General features: G+C 57.7%; 8 protein-coding genes across 8 annotated transcripts; 6 read left to right on the plus strand and 2 right to left on the minus strand.

The window, feature by feature from the left end:
- Positions 1-292: 292 nt before the first annotated feature.
- Positions 293-1021, plus strand: ACO1O0_001286 (pyruvate transporter MPC1; the record flags this gene model as incomplete). The annotated part of the gene is made up of 3 exons (XM_083190773.1): positions 293-365; positions 658-730; positions 805-1021. The coding sequence occupies 3 exons, from the start codon at positions 293-295 to the stop codon at positions 1019-1021; spliced, it is 363 nt and encodes a 120-aa protein (XP_083054632.1).
- Positions 1022-4574: 3553 nt separating this feature from the next.
- PYC1_1 (carbamoyl-phosphate synthase L chain, ATP binding domain-containing protein) lies at positions 4575-8803 on the plus strand (the record flags this gene model as incomplete). The annotated part of the gene is made up of 6 exons (XM_083190774.1): positions 4575-4704; positions 5215-5334; positions 5411-5472; positions 5538-7281; positions 7336-8636; positions 8696-8803. 6 exons carry the CDS (start codon positions 4575-4577, stop codon positions 8801-8803), a joined length of 3465 nt encoding a protein of 1154 aa, XP_083054633.1.
- Positions 8804-11543: 2740 nt separating this feature from the next.
- Positions 11544-12217, plus strand: ACO1O0_001288 (uncharacterized protein; the record flags this gene model as incomplete). Its single annotated transcript, XM_083190775.1, has 3 exons — positions 11544-11600; positions 11671-11925; positions 11996-12217. The coding sequence occupies 3 exons, from the start codon at positions 11544-11546 to the stop codon at positions 12215-12217; spliced, it is 534 nt and encodes a 177-aa protein (XP_083054634.1).
- Positions 12218-14200: 1983 nt separating this feature from the next.
- ACO1O0_001289 (chitin synthesis regulation, resistance to congo red-domain-containing protein) lies at positions 14201-14793 on the plus strand (the record flags this gene model as incomplete). The annotated part of the gene is made up of 2 exons (XM_083190776.1): positions 14201-14349; positions 14439-14793. The coding sequence occupies 2 exons, from the start codon at positions 14201-14203 to the stop codon at positions 14791-14793; spliced, it is 504 nt and encodes a 167-aa protein (XP_083054635.1).
- A 534-nt stretch (positions 14794-15327) lies between these two features.
- On the minus strand, positions 15328-16902 carry ACO1O0_001290 (uncharacterized protein; the record flags this gene model as incomplete). Its single annotated transcript, XM_083190777.1, has 1 exon — positions 15328-16902. The coding sequence occupies one exon, from the start codon at positions 16900-16902 to the stop codon at positions 15328-15330; it is 1575 nt and encodes a 524-aa protein (XP_083054636.1).
- A 952-nt stretch (positions 16903-17854) lies between these two features.
- On the plus strand, positions 17855-18292 carry ACO1O0_001291 (uncharacterized protein; the record flags this gene model as incomplete). Its single annotated transcript, XM_083190778.1, has 1 exon — positions 17855-18292. One exon carries the CDS (start codon positions 17855-17857, stop codon positions 18290-18292), a length of 438 nt encoding a protein of 145 aa, XP_083054637.1.
- A 180-nt stretch (positions 18293-18472) lies between these two features.
- On the minus strand, positions 18473-19354 carry ACO1O0_001292 (ankyrin repeat domain-containing protein; the record flags this gene model as incomplete). Its single annotated transcript, XM_083190779.1, has 1 exon — positions 18473-19354. One exon carries the CDS (start codon positions 19352-19354, stop codon positions 18473-18475), a length of 882 nt encoding a protein of 293 aa, XP_083054638.1.
- Positions 19355-20198: 844 nt separating this feature from the next.
- ACO1O0_001293 (uncharacterized protein) lies at positions 20199-21409 on the plus strand (the record flags this gene model as incomplete). Its single annotated transcript, XM_083190780.1, has 3 exons — positions 20199-20326; positions 20387-20618; positions 20669-21409. 3 exons carry the CDS (start codon positions 20199-20201, stop codon positions 21407-21409), a joined length of 1101 nt encoding a protein of 366 aa, XP_083054639.1.
- Between the last annotated feature and the right edge of the window lie 687 nt (positions 21410-22096).

A 22096-nucleotide genomic window follows, 5' to 3' on the forward strand; every position in this document is an offset into this window, starting at 1 on the left:
TAAACAATTCAGGAAAATCAAATGCAGCTCAAGTTAATAGCTTCATTTTGGCTTCATATCTTGATGCACAGTGTACTTATGTTGAAGTTTGGGAAGACGTTTGAGACAGGGGGACCGGGATCAGCCACCCAGGGGCTGCACGTGACCTCAATTTTGCGCCATGGCAACTGGGCGGTAGAGGAGGCTCCGCCCCAGCAATCGAGGCGCTGGGAAGAAGATATCCTCAACAACGAACAACGCCTCCTCGACCGACCCCCCGAGTTCCGCCGTCGACGGTTCAGCATCAATCGAGATGGCAGCATTCATCAAGGCGGCAAACGCCAAGATCCGGTCCAACCCGATGCTGGACTACATCTGCTCGACGCGTACGTACCACTGCCCGTTATCGCGACCTACCGGATGAGCTCTCTATCCCCGCTCGAACGGCTACACTCTAGAAAGAGGAGGAATTACAAATATCCATACAGAAGTCTAGGACGAGGCTGTACTACATTGCGCCCCTGCGCAGCACCTTGCCTTCTCTCGATGTCTATCGAGATAGGACCCAGGGTTACTTGCTTGCGGCGCATACATGCACAGTAACTCGTTAGATCACCTAGGAGGAGGTCTGATATCAGCCGTTACAGTTCCCTCAATGCTAACACAGCTCTGAATTAGACTTCTGGGGCCCCGTTTCGAACTTTGGCATCCCCGTCGCCGCCGTCCTGGACACACAGAAGAGCCCCGATCTGTAAGCAAATCAACCCAAACCGACAACCAAAAATAAGGCCCATGCCATTCCTAACGCGGTGGGAAAACCTGCAGGATCTCGGGCCAGATGACGGGCGCGCTCTGCGTCTACTCGGCGACCTTTATGCGATACTCGCTCGCCGTGCAGCCCCGCAACTGGCTCCTGTTCGGGTGCCACTTCGTCAACGAGGGCGCGCAGCTCACGCAGATGTACCGATACCTGTCATACCACCACTGGGGTGGAAAGGAGAAGGAGCAGGCTAAGCCGGTCGAGGCGGCTGCCAAGGAGTAATGTAGAGCACTAGGGCGAGTGGGAATGTGGTAGAAGGGCAGGATGAGGAGGAGGAGGAGGTGGTGGCGGTGGTGGAGGCAGTAGAAGACACGGTCAAGAGCGCGGTGAGCAATTGATTGAGCGGGGAACGAGGCGGCACATGTGGTTGGAAGGGGGAAAGCCTCGCCGGCAGTGAGGACCTGGCGTCGTGGCCCCGGGACGATCTTGCCGGGCAGCAACTGGGGTCCGGGGATATTAGGAATCTAGGATCAAGATGGCAGATGCCGGTGCTGTCATGTGCTTGGCTGGACCCGGCGGGCCCCTGTACCACCCGTAGTTGTACATACATAGGCATCTAAATCATCCGATAAATATCACAGGTGGCAGTGATGCTCCCGGGCCGGGGCGACGAATGTAGCAGATACCCGAGGGAACAGCACGAGAACGTGCCCGAGTGCACCCGACTGGGTCCCTTCACGTCGCCGCAGCGGGCGTGCGTTGGGCGTTGGGATTCATTTACCATTGCCATGGGTTGCATAGAGGCGTTGATAGCATTCCAACGGAGGAGCTCGCACGAGGTCTTCCCGGTCAGAAGACCTTCGGTGCCTCGGTCGGGGCTCCCTTCCGGCCGAATGGCCGGGCCAGCAGAGGGCAAACCCGGGTTGTTCCCATCCATGGCTATCGAGGGCCGGGAATCATGGGGATGGGAAGAATCCAGGGGACGCCAATCATCAATGGGAGAGGAGATCCGCAGCTAACCTCTGATAACCGACCCCAGGGTGTTGTTGGAAGCGGGACGCTTCAAGCATCGAAGGGGGCGCAATATTTTGTTATTATTAGGTGATAGTTTGGAAGAGGGATGAAGAGTTTTTTTTTCTAGGAGATGGAAAAAAAAGAAGGACTCATATGACTACTATATTAAAGCCTCATGGCAGAATACGCGGCGGCGGCGGAGAGTGGGACAGTTTTAGCTGGATGGGGGGTCCGGAGGCGGCGGAGGGAGACTCGGTCTCGGTGACCGGTGGAAGAATAATGGGGATTGGTCACGAAGTGCAAAGGGGGCAAAAACACCATGAAATTTTGCGCAAACCATTTACATTGTGGAGGGCATTGTCGGCAATGGCGGCCTTACCCCGTGGTTATTTTTGCTACTATGGATAGTACACTACATTCTACTAGCCAGGCACGGTACTCGATGGGCGGGGCCGACCTCGGAGATGCCTGTGATGACACAATCCACGTCCGTGGACGGGGCCAGGAACAGTTACTACGACTACAGAGTTCCATTATCGATGGTAACGTTCTTTGTTGAGGGAGTATTGTACGCATTAGTACATGGTACGTCAACGCGGGGGCTGATGAGCACTGAGACTGCCCACCCCTCGGCCCGCGCCAGTCTCTGCGCGGCGATTAGACACATGTTTGGCGATTCAGACCCAGCTCTGTTCGTTTTATGCGCACCAAACATGGCTCCAGGCTGCATGGCGGGTGTTGCGGCGGGTGTTGCGGCGGATGCTGCGGCGGATGCTGTTATGCCTCCCTTTTCATGTTCACATGACCCCCGGCCAGACGGAGTTTGAGATGCCGCCCGTGGGGGTGACTTTGGCTTGGGCCTTGGGGTACATGGTAATATTTGCAGCATGGGATACCATGCCAGCAGTCAATATTGCATACTGTAACTATTATGTAGGTGGTATGTATGGTTATGCTTAATGAGGGCCGAGACATTGATCTAGAACTAAAGCACCTGCCGGTGGTTCGGAGGACACTCGGTATCGAGACGGATTCGATACGGGCGGTGAATACAATCCGGACCACATCTGGAGGTTGTGTCGGCTATTTGATGCCATCACCCAACAGCCACCATTAGAAACCCACCAACAGCCACGGGCTGGCAGCAGGCTGAATCCAGGTTTGGGGCCAATCTTGCCAGGCTAGATCGGCTATGACACACCCAGTCAACCAGTGAACCACACAGACCCACCCCCGGCCCTGCAGAGCGTAGCGCGCACATGCTGATCGACGGATGCGCAAAGCCGGGCATGGTCCAATGACCCCAACGACTCTCTCAGTCCTGGATTCCCTGCTTGTTGGAGCACACGCTCGCCGGAGGGGCTGGCCGAGCAGTGCCCCGCACTCGGCAACACAGACGGGTCACGGGCGGGCGGCCCAGCACTGGTCCAGCTTGCTTCTGGCCCAGATCCGGCGCCCTGCCTGGTACCTCGGAGCAGCCCGAGTCCTCGGGGGGGGGACCACGAGAATAGTCAGGAACAGGAGGCGGCGGCTCGTCCAGGTACGGCCCGAGGGAACGCGCTCGCGACCTCCTGTCGCGTCTGGACAGCCGGAGCTGCCCTCGGCACTGCGTCCACCCCCAGAAGATCACCAGCCAACCTGGTGATGTGCCATGTTTGGTGGTGAGCGGTTCAACACTCAACAGGGCGACTCATTCAACCAAGACAGACAAGAAGTGCGCTCAAACAAAGACGTAAGCGGCCACTATCAGGACCCGATGATTGGTCGGCCACCAGGGGTAGCTCATGGGGGTGGCAGAGAGTCAATTCTTAACGGCTTGTCAACTTGGATGCGCAAAAAAAAAAAAAAAGTGTCTCACTGGAGTCGCTGGCCACTGGTGTGGTGTAGCCTGTAGGGCAGTGTACTCGTAAACGGAGCATCGCTAGGGGCCTAGGGCAGGGCTGGCATGTTGGCGTTGGCGTCACTGGAACTACCTAGGTATGTACTTTGTACCTGCTAATGGGCCAGAAGTGGCCCAGGCAGGCGAAGGGTGAATCCAACTATTACTGCTGCGTTTATTGTTGTGTTTTGACTTGGTTTACGCTCACATTTTACTTTGTGACTTTCATGGCCACGTCGCTATTCCCACTAGTATTCTGTCTGCCCATATCATGGCCTGTCAACCTGCCAGGGGGTGGTGGAGGTGCTCGCAAGATGTTGAGTTGCGGCAACGTGCAGGAGCAACCCACTGTAGTGGCTGTAGTGGCTGTAGGTACATGCTGGGCGCAGGACTAGTCTCTGTGACTCCATCTGTCTGAGCTGCGTCACCAAAACTCTAAGGTGGCCAGAGGTACCTCGCCTGTGAAAACAGTCCTCCCTGAATCGCAAAGTTACAAAATCCCCTCATCCTCGACACCGCCTGTCTCCCCGACATTTCTCTCCATCACCGCTCCTGAGCAGCTGTACTTCCATATCCCCATATCTCCTCCAGATCCCCGTGGTGCGCTGGTGCTCCGGGTGATATAATACTCCTGGTAAGTACCTACGTCGTCACTTGTCCCACCTATCCCACCTGTACCTGCAAACCCCACCATCGATTTGCCTGTGCTCGCATCAGCCGACGAGCACAGCTTGACACCCCGCCATCACCGAACCCGGCCCACTCGCCATCGTCCCAGAACCAAAACCAAGCAGCTCGGCCCGTTGCTCACAACCTCCAGGCTCGACTTTTCACATCCTCGACTGAGCTCCCTCGGTGCCAGTCTCCATCTCCATCCTCAACCCCATCCTCACCCACCTCTCCCACCCCAATCGCCAGACAAACCACCCACCCGTCGACATCATGGCTGTGGTGCCGCAGCAGCCCTTGACCTTCAACGATGTCTTCGAGGAGGAGGATGACGCCGGCGAGCCCAAGACCGTGGGCCATATCCGCGCCAACTCGAGCATCATGCAGTTGAAGAAGATCCTCGGTGAGTCCCCGACGAGTCCCTGGCACAATTGGCCCTGCACTGGACCGACCGCTGACTCCAACTCGTCACCAAACAGTCGCCAACCGTGGTGAAATCCGTAAGTCGCTCCGCCTCCTCCAACGCTCAATTGACCACTCCCAGCTAACCGACAACAGCCATTCGCGTATGAACTACCCTCCCTTACCCGACTCGAAGCCGAAATGGAATGCGCCTTGCTAATCCTCCCGTCCCACTCAACAGATTTTCAGAACAGTAGGTGTCTACGCTACCAATCATCGGGAACAAGACGCTGACCATGCCACCAGGCTCACGAGCTCTCGCTGCACACCATTGCGGTCTTCAGGTAATACCCAGCCGGAAATGCCATTACCTCTGCCGAGACACCAGAGACTGACTCCTCTCCCACAGCTATGAGGATCGCCTTAGCATGCATCGTCAAAGTACGACCTGATAACACCCCGGGCCCTGTGCTGACTCTTTGAGGGAGGACGCTGCTAACCGCGGTTACAGAGGCCGACGAAGCCTACGTCATTGGCAAGCGAGGCCAATACACCCCTGTGGGAGCTTATCTCGCAGGCGATGAGATTATCAAGATCGCTGTCGAGCACGGCGCGCAGATGATCCATCCTGGTTGGTCCATCCCATTCCACCAATGGCCGTCCTGCCGCGGCGAACCGGACGACCTGGAACTAATCCCGCCTCCCAGGTTACGGTTTCCTGTCTGAGAATGCCGAATTTGCCCGCAACGTTGAGAAGGCTGGCCTCATTGTGAGACCGCCCACGAGACCCCACATCACCGTGTGACGCGCACTAACGTTGGTGCTACTATGTAGTTTGTCGGACCTTCTCCCGATGTCATCGACTCTCTCGGTGACAAGGTTTCTGCCCGCAGGCTCGCCATTGCCGCTGGTGTCCCCGTTGTCCCTGGTACCGAGGGCGCCGTTGCTACCTTTGAGGAGGTCAAGTCCTTCACCGACCAGTATGGCTTCCCCATCATCATCAAGGCCGCCTACGGTGGCGGTGGCCGAGGTATGCGCGTCGTCCGCGACCCCGAGTCCCTGCAGGAGCACTTTGAGCGCGCCACCTCTGAGGCCAAGTCTGCCTTTGGCAACGGCACCGTCTTCGTCGAGCGCTTCCTCGACAGGCCCAAGCACATTGAGGTCCAGCTTTTGGGTGACAACCAGGGCAACATTGTCCACCTGTACGAGCGTGACTGCTCCGTCCAGCGCCGTCACCAGAAGGTCGTCGAGATCGCCCCCGCCAAGGATCTGCCCACCGAGACGAGGGATGCTATCCTGGCCGACGCCGTGAAGCTCGCCAAGTCTGTCAACTACCGCAATGCAGGCACTGCTGAGTTCCTGGTCGACCAGCAGAACCGCTACTACTTTATCGAGATCAACCCTCGTATCCAGGTCGAGCACACCATCACCGAGGAGATCACCGGCATCGACATCGTCGCCGCCCAGATCCAGATTGCCGCTGGTGCCACCCTGGCCCAGCTCGGCCTCACCCAGGACCACATCTCCACCCGTGGTTATGCCATCCAGTGCCGAATCACCACCGAGGATCCCGCCGAGGGATTCCGCCCCGACACGGGCAAGATCGAGGTGTACCGCTCTGCTGGTGGCAACGGTGTCCGTCTCGATGGTGGCAACGGCTTTGCCGGTGCTGTCATCACCCCCTACTACGACTCCATGTTGGTCAAGTGCACTTGCCATGGCTCCACATACGAGATTGCCCGCAGAAAGGTCCTGCGTGCCCTGATCGAGTTCCGTGTCCGCGGCGTCAAGACCAACATCCCCTTCCTGGCCTCTCTCCTGACCCATCCCACCTTCATTGATGGAAATTGCTGGACGACTTTCATCGACGACACCCCTCAGCTGTTCGACCTGGTCGGCAGCCAGAACCGTGCCCAGAAGCTCCTCGCCTACCTGGGAGACGTCGCCGTCAACGGCAGCAGCATCAAGGGCCAGATTGGCGAGCCCAAGCTCAAGTCCGACATTATCATCCCCGAGATCATCCGCTCTGACGGCACCAAGGTCGACGTCAGCGAGCCTTGCCAGAAGGGATGGCGAAACATCATCCTGGAGAAGGGCCCCAAGGCTTTCGCCAAGGCCGTCCGCGAAAACAAGGGCTGCCTTCTCATGGACACAACCTGGCGCGATGCCCACCAGTCTCTGCTCGCCACCCGTGTCCGCACGGTTGACCTGCTCAGCATTGCCAAGGAGACCAGCCATGCCCTCTCCAACCTCTACAGTTTGGAGTGCTGGGGTGGTGCCACCTTTGATGTCGCCATGCGCTTCCTCTACGAGGATCCCTGGGACCGCCTCCGCCGCATGCGCAAGCTGATCCCCAATATCCCCTTCCAGATGCTCCTCCGTGGCGCCAACGGTGTCGCCTACTCGTCGCTGCCGGATAACGCCATCGACCACTTCGTCGAGCAGGCCAAGAAGAACGGTGTCGATATCTTCCGTGTTTTCGACGCCTTGAACGATATTAACCAGCTCGAGGTTGGTATCAAGGCCGTCCAGAAGGCTGGCGGTGTCGTCGAGGCCACGGTCTGCTACTCCGGCGACAGTATGTATTTCTAATTCGAAGCTTGGCCTATTAATCTACTAACACGAGGTGCAGTGCTGAACCCCGCCAAGAAGTACAACCTGCCGTACTACCTGGATCTCGTCGACAAGCTTGTCGCCCTCGACATCCACGTCCTCGGCATCAAGGATATGGCTGGTGTGCTCAAGCCCCACGCCGCCACCCTCCTGATCGGTACCATCCGCAAGAAGTACCCCGATCTCCCCATCCACGTCCACACCCACGACTCCGCTGGTACTGGTGTTGCCTCCATGGTGGCCTGCGCCCAGGCTGGTGCCGACGCCGTCGATGCCGCCACCGACAGTCTGTCCGGTATGACGTCGCAGCCCAGCATCAACGCCATCCTGGCGTCGCTCGAGGGCACTGAGCTTGGTCCTGGACTGGACCCCCGCCAGGTCCGGGCCCTCGACACCTACTGGTCGCAGCTCCGCCTTCTCTACTCGCCCTTCGAGGCCCACCTCTCTGGGCCCGACCCCGAGGTCTACGAGCACGAGATTCCCGGTGGTCAGCTGACCAACATGATGTTCCAGGCCTCCCAACTCGGCCTCGGATCTCAGTGGCTCGAGACCAAGAAGGCTTATGAGCAGGCCAATGACCTCCTGGGCGATGTCGTCAAGGTCACCCCCACGTCTAAGGTCGTGGGTGATCTGGCCCAGTTCATGGTTTCCAACAAGCTCTCCCCCGAGGACGTCAAGGCCCGCGCCGCCGAGCTCGACTTCCCCGGCTCCGTCCTGGAGTTCTTTGAGGGCCTTATGGGCCAGCCGTACGGAGGCTTCCCCGAGCCTCTGCGATCCGACGCCCTCCGCGGCCGCCGGAAGCTCGACAAGCGCCCCGGTCTGTTCCTCGAGCCCGTCGACTTTACCAAGGTCAAGCGTGAACTGGCCAAAAAGTTTGGCGGACCCGTCACCGAGTGCGATATTGCCTCCTACGTCATGTACCCCAAGGTCTTTGAGGACTACAAGAAGTTCATCAATCTGTACGGCGACCTGTCGGTCCTGCCGACAAAGTACTTCCTGTCCCGGCCCGAGATCGGCGAGGAGTTCAACGTGCAGCTGGAGAAGGGCAAGGTCCTGATCCTCAAGCTCCTGGCCGTCGGCCCGCTCAGCGAGAACACTGGCCTCCGCGAGGTCTTCTTCGAGATGAACGGCGAGGTGCGCCAGGTCGCCGTGGCCGACAAGAAGGCCTCGGTGGAGAACGTCAGCCGCGCCAAGGCGGACCCCAGCGACTCGAGCCAGGTTGGCGCCCCGATGTCTGGTGTGCTGGTGGAGCTCCGCGTCCACGAGGGCTCCGACGTCAAGAAGGGAGACCCTCTTGCCGTTCTGTCGGCGATGAAGATGGTGAGTAAAAAAAAAATATGTGCTTCTAGGTGTGAAGATGAGACTGACAAGCTGTCTAGGAAATGGTCATCTCGGCGCCTCACAGCGGCAAGGTGGCGAGCCTCCAGGTCAAGGAGGGCGACTCGGTCGACGGCTCCGACCTGGTTTGCAGAATCACGAAGGCGTAACGTTGGGAAACAGACGAAGTTCAAGGAAACGGGTGTTGGACATAAAATATTTCTACGCTATGGTGCTCAATTTAAGCATGATTTTTTTTTATCTATACTGGGCGGGGGTTCACATGTTGTTGCTCCCCTTTGTTGTGACGATGTTGTTCCCCTTCTTATCACGATATTGCTCTACTTGCTGTAACAATATTACAGTGCTCACTATCACGGAATTGTCAATACTACAGAATGAGGTGGGCTATATAGTTGGGACTGACATCTTTTCATATTTACTACTCGACTCCTATACAATAGTCCAGCTACTGATACGAACTTACCCCCTGACTAGGAGCCCGACCGGCGGTTTGTTGGATCACGTCGGCTTGGGTCTCTAGGGGAACGCTGGCTTGGGTTTCTGGGAGGACGCCGGCTTAAATGGTCTCTGGGAGGACGCCCGTTTGTATACCTAGGGGAGCCCCGGCTTGGGACTCTAGACTGAGGACGCTGTACTCCATCCATTGTAACCGCAAGAGGGGACTTGCTAGTGATAAAACCCCATAATGCCCCCATCCAGGTCTCCCGGGAAGTCTGGGGGTCGCGCCAGGTATGGCAGACGGGCCCAGCGTAGGCACTGGAGCCACCATTCTTCTCCATAAATCGACGAGCGCCCTCGAGCGCCCCCTGCAAGAACAACTGTGGGAGCCGCTGTTCCTCCACGCTGGGCGTCAAGTCTTGGCCGGTGGCCCGCGCTGTCCTCCGGGCCTCGTCCTCGTCAGTTCCGGGGAGAAGACGGGGCTTCAGTTTCCGGAGCAGCCTGCCCCACTGGCACCGGGGGCAGAGGTAGTACTCCGTGGGTCCGCGGCGCAGGTTAGTACAGCGCGATATCACCGACAAGGAGCTGTGGTGGGGGCATCGCTGCATGACGGCCTCGGTCTCGTGGAAACAGCCGCTGCAAATCTTGGGGACGAGGAGGCACATGGCTACGGCTGCCCTGGCGGGTCTATTATTGGGGCCCCGCGTGGAGTCCATGGTGTAGATCTACTACTGGGGACTTGGGCGTGGGTGCTGGGAAGTTGGGAGAGTGAGTACTCGGCTTTGGGGTTTGGGTTTGGCTTTGCGACCCTGATGGGCTGGTCGATTTTTTATGTTTCTTCTCTCACGATGGGTTGGGGGTTTATAGTGGGTTTCCTTTTGGGCTTTTTCAAAGAGACACTTGGTTTAAGTAAGTTTTACTTTGTGTGCTTGGAAAAGGGACGAGAATAGGAGGCGGTGGTTGGGGTTGGGCTGTTATATAGTGGGAAGTACCTTGGCGCCGGCCAGTGAATGGATACCAGTTAACTTGGACAGAAGACGCGAACAGGTAACAATAGTGAACAACAGCTCAACTTGGCCCCCGAGTGGCTTGTCGCAGGTCGGCCAAGGAGATGATGTTTCAGTCCTCGTCCTGAACAGTGTTCCGTGTCTAGTCACTATGCTGCCAAGCATAGGCAGGCAAGTGGCCTTGGTCAACCGGTGAGCTGGGCCGCGTGTTGGTACGTGGTACGGAGTACGGATACCGGGGTAGTATTTGCCAATGGCCACATTGGTTTAGGTATACGAGAATGTATCTCATATGATGCTCAGCCATCCAGCCGTCTGTAGTCCTCGACTCCTCAGAGGCACCAGCTGCGTGCCGCCCACTATTATTCGCAGGCCTATATTCGCAGCCCCGAGCCTAAAGTCGTGTGCGGGAGCGACGTCATCAATCGGGCGCCATGGACTCATTGCCCAGTCATCCGCATTCCACCCAGACCTGCGACGTGAACGCCGTTGACCCGGGCCCGAGCCAGAATCCACGTCACCCGTATCCTGGTTACAAGTAATAGTTCTGGGGATTTTTCGGGATCCGGCCGGCGTCGGTCGACTGGCATGCAGGCAGGGTGCAGTGCAGCGTTATGCACCCCAACTTGGGCGCGCACCCGGTCCAATCCACGTTGTTCCAGCAGCCCTGCTGACCACGGCCTTGGAGTGGGGGTCAGTGAATCTCGGGCCCTTTGTTTCCTTTGTTCCCCGTCTTTCCTTTCTTCCCTCGACAGGGAGACCGCAGAATCACCCGGGAACAGGTACGTATTAATAATGTGGCCGAACGGTAAAGATCGGAGGGAATCGTGGGATGGTGCTGATAAGTGGGTGAGTGGCGCTCGCGTGTGAGTGACCGGTCAAGGTCCCTCTGCTTCTCCTCCAACCCATTTGCCTTCCGCCACTTGTTCTTTTACGCTCGACCATTCGCCTCGCGTAGCCAACCGGCCCTCCTTGGTCACCCCTCTTCGTGTCAAGACGGTATTTTATCGTCCAAATAAACTTTCAAGTTCCCTGATTGCTTGCCCGCCCTACCAGCCCACGGCTGAAACATTTTAACATTTTTTTTCCTTCTCGAGCTACCCTTCGCCCCTCTCCCCCCCCGTGATCGGCTGCCATCTTAAACAGCCAACTCCACCCACCCCGCCGCCCCCTGTTAGTCCGCTTTCGCTTGGCACCACAACCTAAACCAAAGAGCTGGCAAAAACCACCACCCATTTCATCACCGCATCCAGGTTTCAGCAACTATCCACGGATACCCATCGACCGTTACGAACACCAAACGACTTAACTTTCCCCCACATCCATCGCCGTGGCAGCCGCTGCCCCAGCCCATGTTCTTCCTAGAAGGCGAAAACCCCCAATCACCGTCGACTGACACGCTATCGAACAAAGCGTCTCCAGGATCCCTCACCGCACAACAATGGAGACCCTTCAGTTGTCCCAGGTGCTCGCCGACCTGAGCAACCTAGGCGCCGCCGTACGTCCCTGCGCAGAAGCCTCTCCGCCCAATTCTGTAGCCCAAGCTGACCACGACTTTGTCTCGCCAGGAACCTGAAGCCGCCGCCGCCATCGTCAATGCAAACCGCCCCGCCGCCGTCCGCCACGACGTTCAGCCCGAGGCGCCCACCAGCGCGCCTCACCACCCAGACAAGTCGCGCCCCTCGGTCCTGAAGCGCGCCTGGTCGACCGAGGCCGGCCCCGTCGACAAGTTTGGCCGCCGCATCATGATCACCTCGCCCAGCCCGCGCTCCGGCTCCAGCGCCAACTCCACCCCCGGCACCCCACGACGTGGCGATTCTGATGTACGTATCCCGTCTCTTGCCCCCTTCCGTCGCCCGCGCCCTGGTTCCTGGCTCCCCGCTAACTCTGCAGGTAAAGGTCGACGACGACCTCGAGCGAGCATCGACCCTCGTGGCGCTCTACGACATCCGCGCCAAGCTCAAGCAGCAGGACAACAGCAGCCTCGTCAAGGCCCGCGAGAAGATCAACGCCCTGGCGGCGAAGCAGCAGGCCCAGCAGGTTGCTGAGCGCAGCGCCAAGGCCGCCGAGGACCTCCGCCGGAACCGCTATTCATTCCCCAAACCCGGCCTCTAGATGACGCCCAGCCAAGACTCCCTAAATTCACGACAACGACATCATCAATGAGAGGAGTTTGGCGGTTTGGCATCTGTCTCTTTTGTGTGTTCCTGATTATTGTTTATTGTGTCTTTGCGATGGCGTTCACGAAGGAGGAAAAGCAACAGGCGTCACGTCTCAGCCACGGAGTTTTTTCGTTCTTTCACGTTGGTTTTTCAGGATCACTGTGCCTGGGAGGGGTCAAGCGCAGAACGATTGATCTCGGATTGATTACAGTGTTGTTGTTGTTGTGTTGTTTTCTTTGGACGGTTAATTTCAAATCACGCCACCCCGTCTCTTTCTACCTCTTCCCAGATGACATTGACGTGAAATACACAATCGGGGGAGGGGGAGCGTTCAGTTCTGCTACAACGTACATGGGGCCTGTTTTTTTTTTTCTTACTCAGACGACAGAGTCGCACTCTCACCTGTGAGAGGGTAATGAGGAGAAGGTCGCAGGAGCCGGAACTGAGTTGGACGACCTGTATCGATGCGTTGGGTTTCGCAGGGAGCGCAAACACAAAAACCTTTGTACTATATACAACTACAATCCCCCTTCTCAATAACAAGCAATCCACAAACAGCTGGTCTAGTCATGCCCCATCTGAGGCGATGAGAGGCGGCGAAGAGACAAAGGGAGGGGGAAGGGGTGCTGATGGCTTTCCTGTGAGGTGTGGCCAGCCAGGCGTACGTAAGATGAGGTTGGACACTTGTGTCAACTGCCTGGCGCACTACACTATTTTCGCATTCTAGAATTTATTCTACCTAGGCAATATGTCTCAAGAAACCCATATCGCATGCTAGATACACGTATAGAGAGCAATTATGTATCAATTTGGTCATTGAGACTGTAGTCAAGGGCCCTTCCTTCACTTGGCAGATGCAACTCGGGAAAAGTATGTGGGGCTCCCCAGGGTCGGGGACGCCTCATAAGAGTGGGGTTGCACCTTGATTGATGCTCCGAGCCTCCGGTTTGGACGCACGTACATTCGTCATCAACTGCGGCTCAACCATGACAGTAATAAGGTCCTAAACGGGGTTTGGTTTGAAGCAGAATTATTGCTATTGTGACCCTGTGGCCCAAGAGGGACTGTTCAGAGATACGCTTCTGGGGGCCATGCCCCCGTTTAAGGTCCGCAGGATGGGGTGTTGGTGTGGTCGGGATTTGATAATGAAGTCAACCCAGTCGGGCCTCGCAACAATGCGTGTTCCGGGAATAATCATCGCAGGGCCAGGTGATAGAAGCGTGATATTGCGTAACACAACTTCGGCTGATGCTGGGCACGCCCGAGCGAGAAGCCATTGACAAATCATGGGACGTTCAATGGCGAGTCGGGTGTTGGGTGTCGGGTGTTGCAACGGTGGTGGTGTCACGAAGCTCTTCTCCAGCCCCGGCTCAGCCACAGGCCGGTGGGGACTTAACTTACAGTGGGTGGGCGCAGATCGAGACCAGCTAAGTGCGAATAGGCATTTAAGGCAGCGCGCTAAGCCTGATGATCCTCCCCCAGATCGCATGCGGGCGTCGGCGGCTTGCAGCTGGGAGAGACATTCAAATAAGGACGTCCCTGCTGACTGGAATGCGATGCGCAGACATTATCTCCTCCTCCAACTTTAGCCGTTCACGACTCTACCCATCTTTCGTGAAAACCCATCCGTCCGTCCGTCGAGTCCTTCGCATCGTCGATTCGCCAAGATCACGCTATTCATTAGACTCCCTCGCCAAGCTTTACCCACAGAGCGATCAAAGCCCCAAGGCAATCGACATCTTGGCGTCCACGTCACCACCCTCGGCTTGGATTTGACAACCCTGCGCCGGCCCCCAAAACTCTAATCTCTCTCTTCCATTCCACCATCATCGCCTATTACGAGCCATCGATCTGGTGAAAACTTCGATCCGTCTCTACATATTCACCTGCACCGTCTGCGCGCCATCGTCTGCCCCGACCAACCCAGTCAGCCGACATGTCCCTCGCAGAGGATCTCGCCAAGCGCGACCGCTGCTACAGCTATGGACGCTACTACAATTGCCACAGCGGGTGGTACTACTGGGGACGCTGGGTCTTTGCCGGCGTCATCCTCGTCGTCTTCTTCATCGTCCTACTAATCTGCCTGTACGCTCCACGTCCGCCCCAACAGTGTTTCAACACCACCCCCTCCATCTTCATTCACACGTGCTAACCGGAAAACCCCCCCTCTCCAGTATCATGGCCCGCCGCCGCCGCCGTCGCGGCGCCCAGCCCTACTACGGCACCGGCTGGATGGCCCCCGGCCCCAAGTACGGCGACAGCAACCAGAACGGCTACCAGAACAACTACCAGATGAACCAGGGCGGTAACGGCGGCGGGTGGGCCGGCGCGCAAAACTACCAGAACCCGCCGCCCGCCTACGGCCAGAGCCCCGCCCAGCAGCCGTACACGGGCACCGCCTACGACCCCAACCAGGGGTACTACGCGCCGCAGCAGGGCCAGGACACGGGCGTGCAGTCCCCGCCCCACGCGTACCAGCCGGAGAGCAACGTGTATCCGCCGCCGCCGGCCGTGCCGGGGACGAAGTAGAGAGGAGCTGTGCGGGAAGGGGAAAAAAAGGGGGAGGGGGGGCCAACAGCGCGGGCGCGTGTATGTTTCGCGGTGGTGGTGGTGACGATGTGAAACGGCCTTTTTTATTTTTATTTTTCTACTTGGTCGGGAGACGAGGTCTTAGGAATCCGGGAAAGAGGGGGCGTTGGGTTGCTCGTTTACCTATGTAGGTACCTACCTATGGCTAAGCTACTGCTTATGGGAGGTAGCCATTCCCTGGTACGCCTAAGCTCTCTCACTGCACGACATGCAAGTTGAGCTGGCCGGTGTTTTAATATATGCAACATTGTTATTGAGCAGAACTGGGGGGGGGGAATTCTAAAACATCCCCCAGGGGCCTATAAACTTGGCAAGAGTAAGTCTATAACTTGCTTTGAATATGGCTTTACCAAAACGTAGTATGTAAGTCTAGAATTCCCAGGGGCTACCTGGTAAGATATATATAGTGTATTCGTATCCTGGTAACGTTACTATAACCGATGGCCTATGATCCCTCCGTGCCCATTCATGTCCTCAAGGCTGGCCCTCGCAGCCCGCCTTGCCCGTGCACCAATAACTATTGATGGCGCTCCTGTGGGCGCCCTGGAGGTCCCCGTGCTCGCGGTTCTCCATGGCAAACATGAAGGTGTCGTGCGCGCAGTTGTCCCCGTCGTAGAAGGCGCAGCAGCCACCCATGACCCTCAGCGACACGATGCCGTTGATGATCTCGGGCGCCTGGCAGGTCTCGTAGGACATGCGGCGGGGGGAGTAGTATATCTCGGAGGGCGTGCGCGTGGTGACGACCTTGTACAGCCTGTCCTCGTGGTCGTCGTACCGGAGCTCGATGCTGACGCCCTCGGGTGGCGACCTGGACATTTCCTCGGTGCGCGACCAGTCGATGTCGATGCCGATGGGCCCGTTGGAGAACTTGACGACCTCGGCGCGGCGGACCAGACCGGCGGCGGAAGAGGCGATGGTGGAGACGCAGTCGAGCATGTTCTTGTCCTTGAAGATCTTCTGGATGGTGCCGGACTTGGAGCCCGCCTTCCTGGCGGCGCTGGAGGGGCCCCTGGCCTTGCCGGAGCGGATGCCCTTGACGGCGGCGGAGCTGGCCGTGCTGCCCTTCCCAGCACCGACGAACTTGGCGATGGCCTGGAAGATGCCACCGAAACCAGCGTCCTCGGAGACAATGCCCGTGACCGTGGCGTACGTGGCAACGACCCAGTTGGGGATGGAGCCGTCGCCAGAAGGGTCGGGGGCATCGGAGGGGTACTGGGCGTACATGCCGTCAATCTCGTCGTCGGACAGGCTGTTGATCTCCTCGCCTATGTAGTCGAAGAGACCCATGCTGGCCAGGGCGACGAAGCACCAGCCGGACCTGTTCTTCTGACGGCGCTCCCTGTCGAGGTCCTGTGCGTTCTTGCCCTTGGCGTCCCTGGATTCCTGGACGCGCTTGTCGTAGCTGCTCTTCTTGTCGTCCTCGTGCTTCTTGGTAGAGCGGCAGCTGTGCTTGATCTTGCCGTCCTGGATGGTCCTGTGGTCGTAGGTGTTGGAGTCGCCACACCTGAACCCCGGGTCCTCGTCAGCCGCGCAGTTCGGCTGGTAGGAGGCCTCGTCGACGTCGCGGCCCTTGCGCCGGGACTCGGCCCTCTGGCCCTCGGGGCACTTCTCGTCGTCGTCGGTGATGCACTTGGGGTTCTCCGTGGTGGCATCCTGGCCGCCGGCCGCAGGGTCGAGGATCTTGCCGTTCTCGCACTTGCCCTGCTCCTTGCCGTCGGGAACACACTTGGACTGATCCCTATCAGGCTTCTGGCCCTTGGGGCACGGCTTGCAGTTGCCATCCTTGTCCTGGACCTCGTTCTTCCTCTCGCACCTGTCGCTGCAGGGCTTGAGGCTGTACCTGAGCTTGCCCGAGTTGGAGCCGCTCTGCATCCCGGGGTACCTCCTGAGGGAGGCGGCCAGGACTTGCTGGTAGGTGGGAGGCTTTCCGCTGGCGCGGGACTCGAGCATCATGCCGACATCGTTTGTGCTGTGGGAGAAAGGAGTGGCACTAGCACCAGCCCCTTGCAGGGCCAGCGAAAGGGCCAAGAGATGGGTGAAGGGCTTCATGGCCTAGAGGCAATACTAGTCAAGGAGTGGAAGCAGAGAATGGTGTGAGAAAGGACGACAAAGAGCAAAGCCTCCTAGAGGTGGCTCGGGGGAATCATGGGAGGTCGATGGGAGGGAGGTATAGAGTAAAGATAATACTACCATGTACGGAGTACGTTTGCATCCTATGGCGGCCGGCCAACATGGATATACTGTTGGGTATCCGTACCATTACTCAACCTAGCCAAAAGTTGTCGATGCTGACAATCACCAGGGCCCAGGCCAGGGGCTGTCCCCAGCACCCAGACTGAACAAGAAGAAAACTCGCACCTTGGCCATTCAAGATGAAGTTTCCCAGGATCCTCCCATCTCGAGGCTTGACCCCGGTACAGGGTGTACTATGTACTATGTACGGATTCGTAGGGCAGACAGGGGCGTCAGGCGATCCTGCTAATATATGCATGTAGGTAGCCCAGAAGGGTCGAGACCCGCCCTGGTTCAGGGGTATGTATTGCAGGCAGCTACTACGGATACGGAGCATATGATACGGTGTAAACGAGAGCTCGCTTAGAGAGGAATACCACGGATAATACTAGAGAGATTTGAACAAGACGTAAGCGGCGGCGTCTGACTCGTCGCATGGCCCTACACCTGTTTGAGCTTAGACAGGGGACAGTTTTCTTGGATCGAAATCCACATGTGTTGTCAAGTGTCATTAAGGGTTCCGTAGTGATACCTGGAATGCATGGTGCATAGGTGGCGGAAGAGGCAAAAGATATGTTGCTGCTATCAAGGCACCCAATCCAATCAATACCTTTCTTTGTCCGGGCAAGCCGTTCTTCTCTTTGGGTCTCGAGTCCCTTGACTGACCCTCCTCTTCGCCCCGTCACCGTCTTTAACACCACCAACCTTTTGCAATCTTTACCGCAAACAACACATCCCCCTGAGCCATCCGTGCTCTGTACCAGCAGCCATGAAGACCTCCTTCGCCGCTCTCCTGCTTGTTTCGCTGGCATCGGGCTTCAACGTCCACCAGTACCCTTCGAAGCAGTGCACCGGCTCGCAAGTCTCCGAACCCGGCGTCAACGCCGACAAGGGCTGCGTCGTCGCCCGCGAAGACAGCTACACATCCGGCCTGATCAACGAGTGGGCCGAGGACGCCGACAGCAGCCTCGTCCTCGCCCTCTACAGCGACACGAGCTGCTGCCACGCCAACCTCATCAAGACTGTCGACTGGGAGGACTCCTGCATCGAGATCGAGTCGGGCGTGACCGTCGGGAGCTTCCGGGCCGTGGACCCTGCGAATCCTGACGGCGGCGGCAGCTACAGCTCCTGCGAGGCGGCGTCTGATGATGACGAAGAACGGCCCGTTGCCGGCGTTCCGCCAACCTGGGAGTTTAAGACCGTGTGAAGCTGGCCAGGCAGATGAAATGGGTTATATACAGAGTCATGTCTGAACGTGGAAGAGCAATAGTCGAGGAGGGGTGGCGGGAACAGACGTCGCCAGAATTCATAATAGGGTCCATGTCGAGAAACGGACCATTGCGTGAGATGATGGTTTTTTTCTTCTTCTTCTTCTTCTTCTTCTTCTTCAATTGTTGCTTCCCACGTTCCTCTCGCTCGCTCCCTGTGCCAGTAGCCACTCCCTCATCTCTGCCCCCTTGGCCCACCTCTGTTGAACCTGCGGATGAGGGGCCACGGCTGCTGCTGCTGATGCTCCCCCGGGCGGGCATCGGGCAGTGGCTGCGTCCAGGGGCGTCCGTCGCGCCGCTTGGCCCCAGGGGTGAGGGTATACCTTCTCCAGCTGGTTGAGGTCGGCGCCGTGGGCAACAAGCACCTTGGCGTTGTCCAGGCGGCCGGACTCGACGGCGTGGAGCAGGCTGTCGTCGCGTCTGGGATCGCCGCCGTGGGCAATCAGCTCCGCGAGGACCTCCGGGGTAGAGCAGGCCGCCGCAGTCTCGAGGGCCGTGAGCCGCCGCTCGTTCTCGACAAGGGGGTCGGCGCCATGACTGAGGAGCAGCCTCCTCAGCTCGGGCTTGTTTACGGCGTGGCGTAGCAGGGGCCTCATGCTCATCCCCGGGCCGGCCTCGTTGACATCCCAGCCGCCCTCGATGAGCGCGGCGAGGGTCCGGGTGTTGTCGCGCCTGAAGGCCTCGTCGACCAGCCGCCTGGATAGCCTGTACGGGGCGAATCCGGATCGCAGGAGGAGCGCCAGGACGCCCCGGTCTGGGTTGTACGCTGCCCGGAGGACGGCTTCCGCGAGGCAGTCCAGGGCAGCATTGGGGATGTCGTCCAGCGGTGGAAGAGGCCCGATCTCGGTTAGCAGATGCTCCACTTCCCTGGCAGAGCCAGATGAGCACCTGGCCCGGAGCTGTTGGAGCAGGGGGTGCGGTTGCGCATGTGACGTCTGCGTGCCGTTGGCTAGGGTCGGCCCTTGGACTGGCCGAGTCATTGTTCCGGCAGTCATGGGCATGGTTGATTCTGGAAAGTCGCGGTATACTCCGTGGAGAGGTAATAATAGCTAGCCCGAGGAGATGAGGGGATGAGGGTGAGAGGCCAGGATCCATGGCCGAGTCGAGGCCGTCCTCATAAGTAGGCCACTCATCACTGGGCCGAGGCGATACTGTTTCAGGTCTGTACGCAAGCCTCATGTCCAGGGCCAGAAGTTGATTCCCGTCTCATTTGCTCAAACAGGTCTATGGCATGGCCCCAGGGTTAAGCGAAGCCTATGTGGGCTATTAATAGGCAGAGTACTAACTAACTAGTACTGATGGATGTCTAGTGCCAGCCCTACAGTCCCTAGTAGTGACAGCACCCCTGCAGCTGCCAGCCATGCATGGCCTGCACGTTTAATTAGTAGTACTACTATCCGTACTACTATCCGTACTTCTATCCGTACTATGTACAATGACTATGTACCATGTACTCGTGTGATGCTCCCTCTTCCCTTTCGAATCAATGCCGCAACCACTGGGCAAGACGCAGAAACCCTGCCAGTCGTGACATTGCCCATTGCCAGACAACATGCATCCCATGCAGCTGTCAGCTCTGGATGATGCGGCCCATGCCCTGGACCCGAGTCCCTTGTAGTGGCAGTATTAGAAGCTGATACCAGCAGTACAGAGTACTCTGTGCTGGTGCATCTCATACCCTTCGTCGGATGCCTTGCTTCTGAGTCGTCCGAGTCGGCGAGTGTTGTCCTGTCTTCCCAAACCTGTTCTCGCTCACTCCAACCTTCTATTGCCCGTCATCATCGCTTGTTTCCCTTTCTCCCTCGCTCTTCTTGTACGGCTCTGCTTGTTCCACAAGTGCACATCATGGCTACGTTGGGGCAAAGCCTCCTCCTGGTCTTCGGACTGTGGGCTGCTTTCCTTTCCAGCCTGGGACTTGCTCGTATCATTCCCCGTGATCTTCTTTACTCTGCAGATCTCGCCAACCTCCTCCCGTGAGTTATGCCCCCCCCGCCTATTCCTGCTCACTCCAGGTTGCCCTGACTGTTGCCCAGCCGCGCTCCCATCACGAGCCTCGACTGGCCATGTCTACCGGACAAGAGCAGACCGACGGGGGAGACCAAGGACCCGGGTGCCTCCGTCGGAGTCCTTCCTTACACGGCCGACATGGTTGCCGCTGCGAACGCCAACCACGTAAACGATGTCATCACCCCTTCCAACGGCACCATCTCTGCCCGTCACGTCCGAAAAGCCCATGAGTCCAGGAGTCTGGCGAAACGTGTCGGCGTAAGTACTTTGCCCATTTTGTCCTCGACGGTGGAGCTGACGTTGCCCAGGGCGCCATATCGAGCCTTTTCGACCGGGCCAAAGTCCAGGTCGCAACCGACGGTGCCAATATCATCTACTGGCAGCAGTACCGCGAGAACCCCGAGGACTTTGTCATCGCCACCGGCGACCTCAGCGGCTGCACCGTCCTGATTGTCTCGTCGCCGCATGTTGCTATCCTGGCCCACGTCTGGGAGCGCCGCGACGAGCAGACCTGGCTCGATTTCCCCTTTGGCACGGCCCAGCAGGCCAAGGACAAGGAGTTTGTCGACGCCGGAATGTCCATGCTGGACCAGCTTCTCTCCAATCTTCCAGGGAATGCCGCCAATGGCTACAACGGGTGGCTTTCTCGCGCGGACACGACTCTGTATGTCATCGCGCCCGCTGCCAACCCGGACTACAACACCGAAGACTTCTCCAATAATGGCAACTCCGATGGCAACTCCGATGGCAACTCCGATGGCAACTCCAATGCCAAGCTTTGGACCAACCCGTGGTACACCTCGTTCGTCACCAAGGGTCTCATCTACCAGAACGCGGCAGAGATGCTCCTGAGGACCGCCAGGGAAAAGGTTGGATGCATTGACGACGGCGAGATCTTGACCTACCGCCGGCGGTGGTCAAACGACCCCGAGCACCGCACGGACGATCGCGACAAGATCGCCTTGGCGCCGTACGTTTTCGAGAAGCGCACGTATGTAAACCTGATGTGGGATGACAATAAGCTGAAGCCCATCACGCGACTCAACTGAGCGTCGAGTCTCGAAAAAACTAATAGACCTCGTCTGTCGATTTCTAATGGCAGTTTTAGTTTCCGTCTCCCAAGAACTGCCCGTTTCCTGTGCCTCCCTCCAGACCTCATATGTTAGCAGCGCTGTTTGTGACATGTAAGCCCATAGGTGGATCTTGTGCCAGCATCTTCCAAGAGCGCCATGTTATTAGATAAACGAAGACTGGTAGGACAGCCCAACAGAGTTCTCGGGAGGGAGTTCAGAATGCTGCGTAGTAAGGTATTACACGAGTAAAGAGCAGAGCAGGGCTAGCCCGACCCAGAACGTCTTTTAGGTTTTGCTTATAACAGTATCAGCTCGGGTCTGGGAGTAGGAACCCTGGCGGTGATGCCCACCACCGATGGCTTGACCCCATAGCAGATATTTCAGGACAGGGCTCTTTATGGCCGCACCCACGTCGACATGTGGGTAGAGTATTGGCATTTAAAACTATAAACACCAACCCGATCCCGTCAGTGAACTCCTACACATCCTCATGAATGCATGCCAGTTCGCTCTTTGGTAGCATCGACACGGACATGGATAGAAGGAAACCTATAATGTGAAAAGTCGCTGTAGGCAAGAGACAGAAGCCTCATGTCGAATCCCGCTGGTGTATTTTTGTTTCTTACTTGCCTCTCCTATACCAAGTCCACATACTGAGCCAGC

The sequence above is a fragment of the Amphichorda felina genome, assembly GCF_050947745.1.
Source record: "Amphichorda felina strain 45539 chromosome Unknown scaffold_1, whole genome shotgun sequence".
Classification (NCBI taxonomy): Eukaryota; Fungi; Ascomycota; class Sordariomycetes; order Hypocreales; family Bionectriaceae; genus Amphichorda; species Amphichorda felina.